This window comes from Rana temporaria, assembly GCF_905171775.1.
Source record: "Rana temporaria chromosome 7 unlocalized genomic scaffold, aRanTem1.1 chr7a, whole genome shotgun sequence".
Lineage (NCBI taxonomy): Eukaryota > Metazoa > Chordata > Amphibia > Anura > Ranidae > Rana > Rana temporaria.
In genome coordinates this window covers 10,784-22,887 of record NW_024404468.1, presented here as the reverse complement: position 1 = coordinate 22,887, position 12,104 = coordinate 10,784, and the positions used below count along the sequence as shown (strand labels likewise).

At 52.5% G+C, this 12,104-nt stretch overlaps 1 protein-coding gene across 1 annotated transcript; it reads left to right on the top strand.

Moving 5' to 3' along the window:
* Positions 1-331: 331 nt before the first annotated feature.
* HPDL (4-hydroxyphenylpyruvate dioxygenase like) lies at positions 332-10,459 on the top strand. The gene is made up of 2 exons (XM_040334357.1): positions 332-393; positions 9,242-10,459. The coding sequence occupies exons 1-2, from the start codon at positions 372-374 to the stop codon at positions 10,432-10,434; spliced, it is 1,215 nt and encodes a 404-aa protein (XP_040190291.1). The 5' UTR covers positions 332-371; the 3' UTR covers positions 10,435-10,459.
* The last annotated feature ends 1,645 nt before the right edge of the window (positions 10,460-12,104 follow it).

Genomic DNA, 12,104 nt, shown 5'->3' with positions numbered 1-12,104 from the left:
ACACATAATGACAGTTCTAACAATAGAGATGATCGGAGTGTTAGAGGATGAGAGAACCCCAGGGGTGCGCACACAATGTCAGCATACTACTACTGCACACGTGCAAGGCAGCCTCCCCTCCCCCGCCTCCTCATTACAGGATGGAGGGGTCCATGCAAGCTCCCCCTCCCCGCTAATGTAATCTCATCTCTGAGAGGATCACCATGCACCCCTATATTTATACCGGGGGCCGGGGATTGATTCGTTATTAATATTGATATGGGCAGGGACAGAGATGAAGAGAGCTGAGCAGCTCCCCCCCCCCCCCTCCATCACAGGAATGGTACATCCCAGACAGAAGAGTTACTTTGTATGAATGAGTTTCCTCTCACATGACCCCGAATGACCGGCAAGGTGAGCGATCCGACGCGATCAATGACAATGATTAGAGATAGACATTATAATATTATACTACTGCATTGTATACCCCATATTATTATTATTATACAGGATTTATTTATTATTATTATTATTATTATACAGGATTTATTTATTATTATTATTATACAGGAGTTATATATTATTATTCAGGTTTTTTATATTATTATTATTAATATTATTATACGGGAGTTATATATTATTATTCAGGGTTTATATATTATTAATATTATTATTATACGGGAGTTACCGTATATACTCAAGTATAAGCCGAGTTTTTCAGCAAACTTGGCACACATGTAGCCCCACTCTATAGGTGTGCAAAGTTTGTTGTCTGGGGGACCTACGGCCAGGGAGCACCGATTTTTTTCAAAACCGGCACCCCTTCCATAGACTAGGGTGACCACATTTCCAAACTACCATTCAGGGACACCCTTTCTTCCCAAAAATCAGATTGTGCTGTAACCAATCGCAGCACAGTGATTGGACACAAGAGGCGGGATTTATGATTTCTCCAATCACAAGCAGGGGGGCGGGGATTGTGCTCCTCCAGGCATTCCCGGCCAGGACAAGTACTGTCAGTGAGTAAAGCGGTGACGTGTAGGGTGACCATGTGTCCCGCATTTTGCAGGTCTGTCCCGGGCACCTTCATTCCAGGACAATAGTGTCCCGGAATGAAACTGACACAGCTAACCCCCGGGCCAATCTGATGCCCCCAAAAAAGGCCGCCACATCACCGCTTTACTCACTGACAGTACTTGTCCTGGCCGGGAATGTCTGAAGGAGCACAATCCCCGCCCCCTGCTTGTGATTGGAGAAATCATAAATCACGCCTCTTGTGTCCAATCACTGTGCTGCGATTGGTTACAGCACAAGCTGATTTTTGGAAAGGGAGCGTGTCCCTGAATGGTAGTTTGGAAATGTGGTCACCCTAGTGACGTTGCAGCCTTTTTTGGGGGCATTAGATTGGCCCGGGGGGGGGGGGAGGGGTGTCTGTGTCAGTTTCATTCCGGGACACATACATAAAACCCCCCAAACATGGTATATTTTCTAAAAGCAGAGACCCTGGACAATAAAATGGTGATAGATTCCAATCTGGCCATGCCACCTCCTCTCGCTTCTCTCCATTTTCAACCGGGTCTCTCTCTCTTTTCCATCTCCTTCCTTCTCTCCTCTCCCCCAACTATCTCTCTCCCCTCTCCTTCCTTCCCTCCTCTCTCTCCCCTCTCCTTCCCTCCTCTCTCTCCCCTCTCCTTCCCTCCTCTCTCTCCCCTCTCCTTCCTTCCCTCCTCTCCCCCCTCTCTTTTGCCTCTCCTTCGTTCCCTCCTCTCTCTCCTCTCTCCTTCCCTCCTCTCTCTCCCCCCTCTCCTTCCTTCCCTCCTCTCCCCCAACTATCTCTCTCCCCTCTCCTTCCTTCCCTCCTCTCCCCCCTCTTTTTTCCCTCTCCTTCCTTCCTTCCCTACTCTCCCCCCTCTCTCCCCCCTCTCTCTCCTTCCCTCCTCTCCCCCCTCTTTGTTCCCTCTCCTTCCTTCCTTACTCTCCCCCCCTCTCTCCCCCCTCTCTCTCCTTCTCTCCTCTCCCCCCTCTCTCTCCCCTCTCCTTCCTTCCTTCCTCTCCCCCTTCTCTCTCCCCTCTCCTTCCTTCCCTTCTCCCCCCCCCCTCTCTCTTCCCTCTCCTTCCTTCCCTCCTCTCCCCCAACTATCTCCCCCCCTTCTCTTCCCTCTCCTTCCTTCCCTCCTCTCCCCCAACTATCTCCCCCCCTTCTCTTCCCTCTCCTTCCTTCCCTCCTCTCTCTCCTTCCCTCCCTCTCCTTCCTTCCCTCCTCTCCCCCAACTATCTCTCTCCCCTCTCCTTCCTTCCCTCCTCTCCCCCCTCTCTTTTCCCTCTCCTTCCTTCCTTCCCTCCTCTCTCTCCTTCCCTCCTCTCCCCCCCTCTCTCTCCTTCCCTCCTCTCCCCCCTCTCTCTCCCCCTCTCTCCCCCCCCCCCTCTCTCCCCTCTCCTTCCTTCCCTCCTCTCCCCCCCTCCTCCTTCCTTCCCTTCTCTCCCCCCCCCTCTCTCTTCCCTCTCCTTCCTTCCCTCCTCTCCCCCAACTATCTCCCCCCCTTCTCTTCCCTCTCCTTCCTTCCCTCCCCCAACTATCTCCCCCCCTTCTCTTCCCTCTCCTTCCTTCCCTCCTCTCTCTCCTTCCCTCCCTCTCCTTCCTTCCCTCCTCTCCCCCAACTATCTCTCTCCCCTCTCCTTCCTTCCCTCCTCTCCCCCAACTATCTCTCTCCCCTCTCCTTCCTTCCCTCCTCTCCCCCCCTCTCTCTCCCCTCTCCTTACTTCCCTCCTCTCCCCCCTCTCTCTCCCCTCTCCTTCCTTCCCTTCTCTCCCCCCCCCCTCTCTCTTCCCTCTCCTTCCTTCCCTCCTCTCCCCCAACTATCTACCCCCTTCTCTTCCCTCTCCTTCCTTCCCTCCTCTCTCTCCTTCCCTCCCTCTCCTTCCTTCCCTCCTCTCCCCCAACTATCTCTCTCCCCTCTCCTTCCTTCCCTCCTCTCCCCCCTCTCTTTTCCCTCTCCTTCCTTCCTTCCCTCCTCTCTCTCTCCTCTCTCCTTCCCTCCTCTCCCCCCTCTCTCTCCCCTCTCCTTCCTTCCCTCCTCTCCCCTCTCCTTCCTTCCCTTCTCTCCCCCCCCCCTCTCTCTTCCCTCTCCTTCCTTCCCTCCTCTCCCCTCTCTTTCCTTCCCTTCTCTCCCCCCCCTCTCTCTTCCCTCTCCTTCCTTCCCTCCTCTCCCCCAACTATCTCCCCCCCTTCTCTTCCCTCTCCTTCCTTCCTTCCTCTCCCCCAGGGTTGCCAACTTTCAGTACATTTACAAACAGTTTGTAAAATCTGTACATATTGCATCTCTCCTTGATTGTCCATTACGGACATGTAGGCTGCATTTCCGTAACTGACATTCATTACCAGATGCAGCAATTATGGATTTTACAAACTGTTTGTAAATTTACTGAAAGTTGGCAACCCTGCGTCTCCCCTGACTATCTCTCTCCCCTGACTATCTCTCTCCCCTGACTATGTCTCTCCCCTGACTATCTCTCTCCCCTGACTATCTCTCTCCCCTGACTATGTCTCTCCCCCCTCTCCCCTGACTATCTCTCCCCCCCTCTCCCCTGACTATCTCTCTCCCCCCTCTCCCCTGACTATCTCTCTCCCCCTGACTATGTCTCTCCCCCCTCTCCCCTGACTATCTCTCCCCCCCTCTCCCCTGACTATCTCTCCCCCCCTCTCCCCTGACTATCTCTCTCCCCCCTCTCCCCTGACTATCTCTCTCCCCCCTCTCCCCTGACTATCTCTCTCCCCCTCTCCCCTGACTATCTCTCTCCCCTGACTATCTCTCCTCCCCCCTCTACTCCTTCCCTTTCCTCCTCTCCCCCGACTATCTTTCTCCCCCTATTTCTTCCCTCTCCTCACTCCCTTTCCCTTCTGCTACACCCATTCTCTCCCCAAAAAAGGGTGGGCTCGGGTCGCAGAGCCAGGCCCGGATTTACTCCCTTTGCCGCCCCAAGGCCGTGTCCTTCAATGCCGCCCCCGCCGCACACTATCCACCGGACACTGGGAAGCGGGGGGGGGGGGGGGGTGCTGCTGCCGAATATGACATTGAGAATCGGGGGGGGGGGGGGGGGGGGGGGGTTGTTGCTGCTGAAAATTACATTGAGGACCATCTCCCTCTGTTTTCTTTCCTCTCACAATCCGTGACATGACAGGGGGGAACTCCCGAAATGAAAGTGAAAGTGTCCTCTCCTCTCAGCTGCAGTGCCGCCCCGAGGCCTGGCCTTGTTGGCCTTGTCTGGAATCCGGCCCTGCGCAGAGCCCACCTAGTTGTGTGACAATAGTGAGTCAAAATTAGCTATTGTCACAATAGTTCTCCTCCTGGCCAATCAGGAAGCATGTCACCTGTCACCTGATTGGCTGAAAGGACAGGCAATACTATTGGACATCTAGGAGGAGGAGGGAGGAGAGACACGCGGTCGCCGCCTGTCCGCTTGATGGAGTAAGTGATTGACTGACCAACTGGGGGGGATGGTACAATTGACCCAACCGACCCACACAGAAGGTGGGGGGGGGGGGGTGTCTGTCGGTGCATTGTTTGTACCTTCTCCCAAAAAAACACACCAGCCACCACTGCCATTGACCGTTGGGGTTTGGCTCATCTCATACCGTCTCATCTCATACCGTCTCATCTCATACCGTCTCATCTCATACCGTCTCATCTCATACCGTCTCGTCTCATACCGTCTCGTCTCATACCGTCTCCTCTCATACCGTCTCGTCTCATACCGTCTCGTCTCATACCGTCTCATCTCATACCGTCTCATCTCATACCGTCTCATCTCATACCGTCTCATCTCATACCGTCTCATCTCATACCGTCTCGTCTCATACCGTCTCGTCTCATACCGTCTCCTCTCATACCGTCTCGTCTCATACCGTCTCGTCTCATACTGGCTCGTCTCATACCGTCTCATCTCATACCGTCTCGTCTCGTACCGTCTCATCTCATACCGTCTCATCTCATACCGTCTCATCTCATACCGTCTCGTACCATCTCATCTCATACCGGCTCATCTCATACCGTCTCATCTCATACCGTCTCATCTCATACCGTCTCATCTCATACCGTCTCATCTCATACCGTCTCGTCTCATACCGTCTCATCTCATACCGTCTCATCTCATACCGTCTCGTCTCATACCGTCTCATCTCATACCGTCTCATCTCATACCGTCTCTCATCTCATACCGGCTCATCTCATACCGTCTCATCTCATACCGTCTCGTCTCATACCGTCTCATCTCATACCGTCTCATCTCATACCGTCTCTCATCTCATACCGGCTCGTCTCATACCGTCTCATCTCATACCGTCTCGTACCGTCTCATCTCATACCGGCTCATCTCATACCGTCTCATCTCATACCGTCTCATCTCATACCGTCTCATCTCATACCGTCTCATCTCATACCGTCTCGTCTCATACCGTCTCATCTCATACCGTCTCGTCTCATACCGTCTCGTCTCATACCGTCTCATCTCATACCGTCTCATCTCATACCGTCTCTCATCTCATACCGGCTCATCTCATACCGGCTCATCTCATACCGTCTCGTCTCATACCGTCTCGTCTCATACCGTCTCATCTCATACCGTCTCATCTCATACCGTCTCATCTCATACCGTCTCGTCTCGTACCGGCTCATCTCATACCGTCTCGTCTCATACCGTCTCGTCTCATACCGTCTCATCTCATACCGTCTCATCTCATACCGTCTTGTCTCATACCGTCTCATCTCATACCGTCTCATCTCATACTATCTCATACCGTCTCTCATCTCATACCGTGTCTCATCTCATACCGGCTCATCTCATACCGTCTCATCTCATACCGTCTCATCTCATACCGTCTCGTGTCATACCGGCTCATCTCATACCGTCTCATCTCATACCGTCTCATCTCCTACCGTCTCATCTCATACCGTCTCGTCTCATACCGGCTCATCTCATACCGGCTCATCTCATACCATCTCATCTCATACCGTCTCATCTCATACCGGCTCATCTCATACCGGCTCATCTCATACCGGCTCATCTCATACCGGCTCATCTCATACCATCTCATCTCATACCGTCTCATCTCATACCGTCTCATCTCATACCGGCTCATCTCATACCGTCTCGTCTCATACCGTCTCGTCTCATACCGTCTCGTCTCATATCGTCTCATCTCATACCGTCTCGTCTCATACCGTCTCATCTCATACCGTCTCATCTCATACCGTCTCATCTCATACCGTCTCGTCTCATACCGGCTCATCTCATACCGTCTCATCTCATACCGTCTCAGTTCATACCGTCTCATCTCATACCGTCTCGTCTCATACCGTCTCATCTCATACCGTCTCATCTCATACCGTCTCGTCTCATACCGTCTCGTCTCATACCGGCTCATCTCATACCGTCTCATCTCATACCGTCTCAGTTCATACCGTCTCATCTCATACCGTCTTGTCTCATACCGTCTCGTCTCATACCGTCTCGTCTCATACCGTCACATCTCATACCGTCTCGTCTCACCGGCTCATCTCATACCGGCTCATCTCATACCGTCTCGTCTCATACCGTCTCATCTCATACCGTCTCATCTCATACCGTCTCGTCTCATACCGTCTCGTCTCATACCGTCTCGTCTCATACCGTCTCCTCTCATACCGTCTCGTCTCATACCGTCTCGTCTCATACAGTCTCATCTCATACCGTCTCATCTCATACCGTCTCATCTCATACCGTCTCGTCTCATACCGTCTCGTCTCATACCGTCTCGTCTCATACCGTCTCGTCTCATACCGGCTCGTCTCATACCGTCTCATACCGTCTCGTCTCATACCGTCTCATCTCATACCGGCTCATCTCATACCGTCTCATCTCATACCGTCTCATCTCATACCGTCTCATCTCATACCGTCTTGTCTCATACCGGCTCATCTCATACCGGCTCATCTCATACCGTCTCGTCTCATACAGTCTCGTCTCATACCGTCTCATCTCATACCGTCTCATCTCATACTATCTCATACCGTCTCGTCTCATACCGTCTCGTCTCATACCGTCTCATCTCATACTATCTCATACCGTCTCTCATCTCATACCGTCTCATCTCATACTATCTCATACCGTCTCTCATCTCATACCGTGTCTCATCTCATACCGGCTCATCTCATACCATCTCATACCGGCTCGTCTCATACCGTCTCGTCTCATACCGTCTCGTCTCATACCGTCTCATCTCATACCGTCTCATCTCATACCGGCTCATCTCATACCGTCTCATCTCATACCGGCTCATCTCATACCGTCTCATCTCATACCGTCTCGTCTCATACCGTCTCATCTCATACCGGCTCATCTCATACCGTCTCATCTCATACCGTCTCGTCTCATACCGTCTCGTCTCATACCGTCTCGTCTCATACCGTCTCGTCTAATACCGTCTCGTCTCATACCGGCTCGTCTCATACCGTCTCGTCTCATACCGTCTCGTCTCATACCGTCTCATCTCATACCCTCTCATCTCATACCGGCTCATCTCATACGTCTCATCTCATACCGTCTCATCTCATACCGTCATATCTCATACCGTCTCATCTCATACCATCTCATCTCATACCGGCTCATCTCATACCGTCTCATCTCATACTGTCTCATCTCATACCGGCTCATCTCATACCGTCTCATCTCATACCGTCTCATCTCATACCGTCTCGTCTCATACCGTCTCGTCTCATACCGACTCGTCTCATACCCTCTCATCTCATACCGTCTCGTCTCATACCGTCTCGTCTCATACCGTCTCGTCTAATACCGTCTCGTCTCATACCGGCTCGTCTCATACCGTCTCGTCTCATACCGTCTCGTCTCATACCGTCTCATCTCATACCCTCTCATCTCATACCGTCTCATCTCATACCGGCTCATCTCATACCGTCTCATCTCATACCATCTCATCTCATACCGGCTCATCTCATACCGTCTCATCTCATACCGACTCGTCTCATACCGGCTCATCTCATACCGGCTCATCTCATACCGTCTCATCTCATACCATCTCATCTCATACCGGCTCATCTCATACCCTCTCATCTCATACTGGCTCATCTCATACTGTCTCATACCGTCTCATCTCATACCGTCTCATCTTATACCGTCTCGTCTCATACCGGCTCGTCTCATACCGTCTCGTCTCATACCGTCTCGTCTCATACCGTCTCATCTCATACCTTCTCATCTCATACCGTCTCATCTCATACCGTCTCGTCTCATACCGTCTCATCTCATACCGTCTCGTCTCATACCCTCTCATCTCATACCGTCTCATCTCATACCGTCTCGTCTCATACCGTCTCGTCTCATACCGTCTCGTCTCATACCGGCTCATCTCATACCGTCTCGTCTCATACCATCTCATCTCATACCGTCTCATCTCATACCGGCTCATCTCATACCGGCTCATCTCATACTGGCTTATCTCATACCGGCTCATCTCATACTGTCTCATACTGTCTCATCTCATACCGTCTCATCTCATACCGGCTCATCTCATACCATCTCATCTCATACCGTCTCATCTCATACCATCTCATCTCATACCGGCTCGTCTCATACCGGCTCGTCTCATACCGGCTCGTCTCATACCGTCTCATCTCATACCGGCTCATCTCATACCGTCTCATCTCATACCGGCTCATCTCATACCGTCTCGTCTCATACCATCTCATACCGTCTCATCTCATACCGGCTCATCTCATACTGGCTCGTCTCATACCCTCTCATCTCATACCGTCTCGTCTCATACCGTCTCGTCTCATACCGTCTCGTCTCATACCGTCTCATCTCATACCCTCTCATCTCATACCGTCTCGTCTCATACCATCTCATCTCATACCGTCTCATCTCATACCGGCTCATCTCACACCGGCTCATCTCATACCGTCTCATCTCACACCGTCTCGTCTCATACCGTCTCGTCTCACACTGTCTCGTCTCACACCGTCTCGTCTCATACCGTCTCGTCTCATACCGTCTCATCTCATACCGGCTCATCTCATACCGTCTCATCTCATACCGTCTCGTCTCATACCGTCTCATCTCATACCGTCTCATCTCATACCGTCTCGTCTCGTACCGTCTCATCTCATACCGGCTCATCTCATACCGTCTCATCTCATACCGTCTCATCTCATACCGTCTCGTCTCATACCGTCTCATCTCATACTGTCTCATTTTTTCTCTGCAGGCTTTCCATTTTCTAGCATGGCGTCCCCGCTGATCCGCCTCAGTCACATCACCCTGCAGGTCTCCAACACCCAAAAGACCGTCACCGATCTGGTGACCAAATACCGATTCCGTCCTTTTGCCGCTCGTGGGTTGGATGGGACCTCGCCACGTCAGGTCGCTCTAAGAAACGGGGGAGTGGTGTTCATGGTGAATGAGAAGAGTCAGGAGACCCCCCCGATACCCCCGTCTCTTATCTATGATTGGCCAGTTCCCCTTCCATCAGCAGACACAGCCTGCAACGTCAGCTATGAGGTGGAAGATTTGCCAGGTTTGTGCCGCCGACTGGCGGACGAAGGTTGCCACCTGTTAGTGCCGCCAACAGAGCTCTGCGACGACGATGGCTCCGTTTCGTACTGCGTGGTCAAGTCTGTCGTTGGGAACGTGAACCACACGTTGATTGACCGCACGCGGTACAGAGCGCCATTCCTTCCTGGGTTCCAGCTGCTGCAGAGTGATGACGTCTCTGCGGAGGAGGATGTGACCTCTGTAGACCATGTGACATATGTCTGCCCACGAGGATCCACCCCGCGTGTCATAGACTGGTATAGACGTTGCTTTGGGTTCCAGCATTTTCCCCTGTCCAGCGGGGAAGACCCGGAGCGGGGTTATGAGATAACCGGCCCTCAGATAGGTCTGCGCGTGACCTCCATAGAGTGCCCCGGGCGTAATGAAGTTGGCAAGATAGTTATGGGCGAATCTTTGCCACAGTCAGGAACCAACCAGATAGACCAGTTCATGCGGCACCACCAAGAAGGCGGGATTCAACACGCCGGCCTTGCCACTCCCCATATCTTCAAAGCCACCTCTGCATTAGCGCAGTGTGGAGTCCTATTTGCCCGGCAGCCCCCGTCCTACTATACTGAACCCCAGAAACGGGCAGAGATCCTCTCCGCAGGGCTAGCGCCCCAACACCTGTCAGAGTTTGGGATCTTGCTGGACTCTTCCGCAGGATTGGCGGAAAAGAACGGAAAGATCTTGTTACAGGTCTTCGCTGAGCCCCTGTTCAGCAAAGATTCCTTCTACTTGGAGCTCATCGAGCGCCGAGGGGCCCAGGGGTTCGGGGAAGGGAATATCCGCGCTCTGTGGCGCTCTATGCAGGATATGATGGAAGATCTGAGCCAGAAACAGCAGGAGGGGGCCACGTCCCACTGATTGCTCCTCAATTATGGGGCGCCACGTCCCACTGACTGCTCCTCAATTATGGGGCGCCACGTCCAACTGACTGCTCCTCAATTATGGGGCTCCACATCCCACTGACTGCTCCTCAATTATGGGGCTCCACATCCCACTGACCGCTCCTCAATTATGGGGCGCCATGTCCCACTGACTGCTCCTCAATTATGGGGTGCCACTGACTGCTCCTCAATTATGGGGCACCACGTCCCACTGACTGCTCCTCAATTATGGGGCACCATGTCCCACTGACTGCTCCTCAATTATGGGGCTCCACATCCCACTGACTGCTCCTCAATTATGGGGCACCACGTCCCACTGACCGCTCCTCAATTATGGGGCGCCATGTCCCACTGACTGCTCCTCAATTATGGGTCTCCACGTCCCACTGACTGCTCCTCAATTATGGGGCGCCACGTCCCACTGACTGCTCCTCAATTATGGGTCTCCACGTCCCACTGACTGCTCCTCAATTATGGGGCGCCACGTCCCGCTGACTGCTCCTCAATTATGGGGCTCCACGTCCCACTGACTGCTCCTCAATTATGGGGCGCCACGTCCCACTGACTGCTCCTCAATTATGGGGCGCCACGTCCCACTGACTGCTCCTCAATTATGGGGCTCCACGTCCCACTGACTGCTCCTCAATTATGGGGCGCCACGTCTCACTGACTGCTCCTCAATTATGGGGCGCCACGTCCCACTGACTGCTCCTCAATTATGGGGCTCCACGTCCCACTGACTGCTCCTCAATTATGGGGCGCCACGTCCCACTGACTGCTCCTCAATTATGGGGCTCCACGTCCCACTGACTGCTCCTCAATTATGGGGCGCCACGTCCCGCTGACTGCTCCTCAATTATGGGGCTCCACGTCCCACTGACTGCTCCTCAATTATGGGGCGCCACGTCCCACTGACTGCTCCTCAATTATGGGGCGCCACGTCCCACTGACTGCTCCTCAATTATGGGGCTCCACGTCCCACTGACTGCTCCTCAATTATGGGGCGCCACGTCCCACTGACTGCTCCTCAATTATGGGTCCCACTGACTGCTCCTCAATTATGGGGCTCCACGTCCCACTGACTGCTCCTCAATTATGGGGCTCCACGTCCCACTGACTGCTCCTCAATTATGGGGCTCCACGTCCCACTGACTGCTCCTCAATTATGGGGCTCCACGTCCCACTGACTGCTCCTCAATTATGGGGCGATCATAGGACCACGCCTGTACAATGGAAGATGAAAGTGACCTGGGCCATCCCCCGCAAGGAAGCTACTAGAAGTACTGCAGGTTCTACGTGACTTGTCTACCTCTACCCTTCATGTTGGGTCTTCATATGAAATTATTTTATATGGACACATATTGAGAGCTCTGACCGCTTCACACTCCCGGGAGGCAGAATACATATTTATTTAGGGACTTGTGAGTCCAAATCTGTTACATTGTACGTCTGAAATATTATCATTTTATGTACCTCCGTGGAACTATAAAAGTTTCAGGTCTTGTCCCGTGTCTGTGTGCCGTGTCCTGCTCTTGTATCTCTTGGAAGTTTTTGTACAATAAATATCCATTGCAACTGAAATAAAAGGATTTTTGTACTCACCGTAAAATCCATTTCTCTGAGTTCATAGACGGACACAGCATCCTT

Coding starts and splice junctions, on each gene's coding strand:
- HPDL (XM_040334357.1), top strand. CDS start 372: ATGACCCCGAATGACCGGCAAG. Junction 394..9,241: donor GACCCCGAATGACCGGCAAG/GTGAGCGATCCG, acceptor TTTTCTCTGCAG/GCTTTCCATTTTCTAGCATG.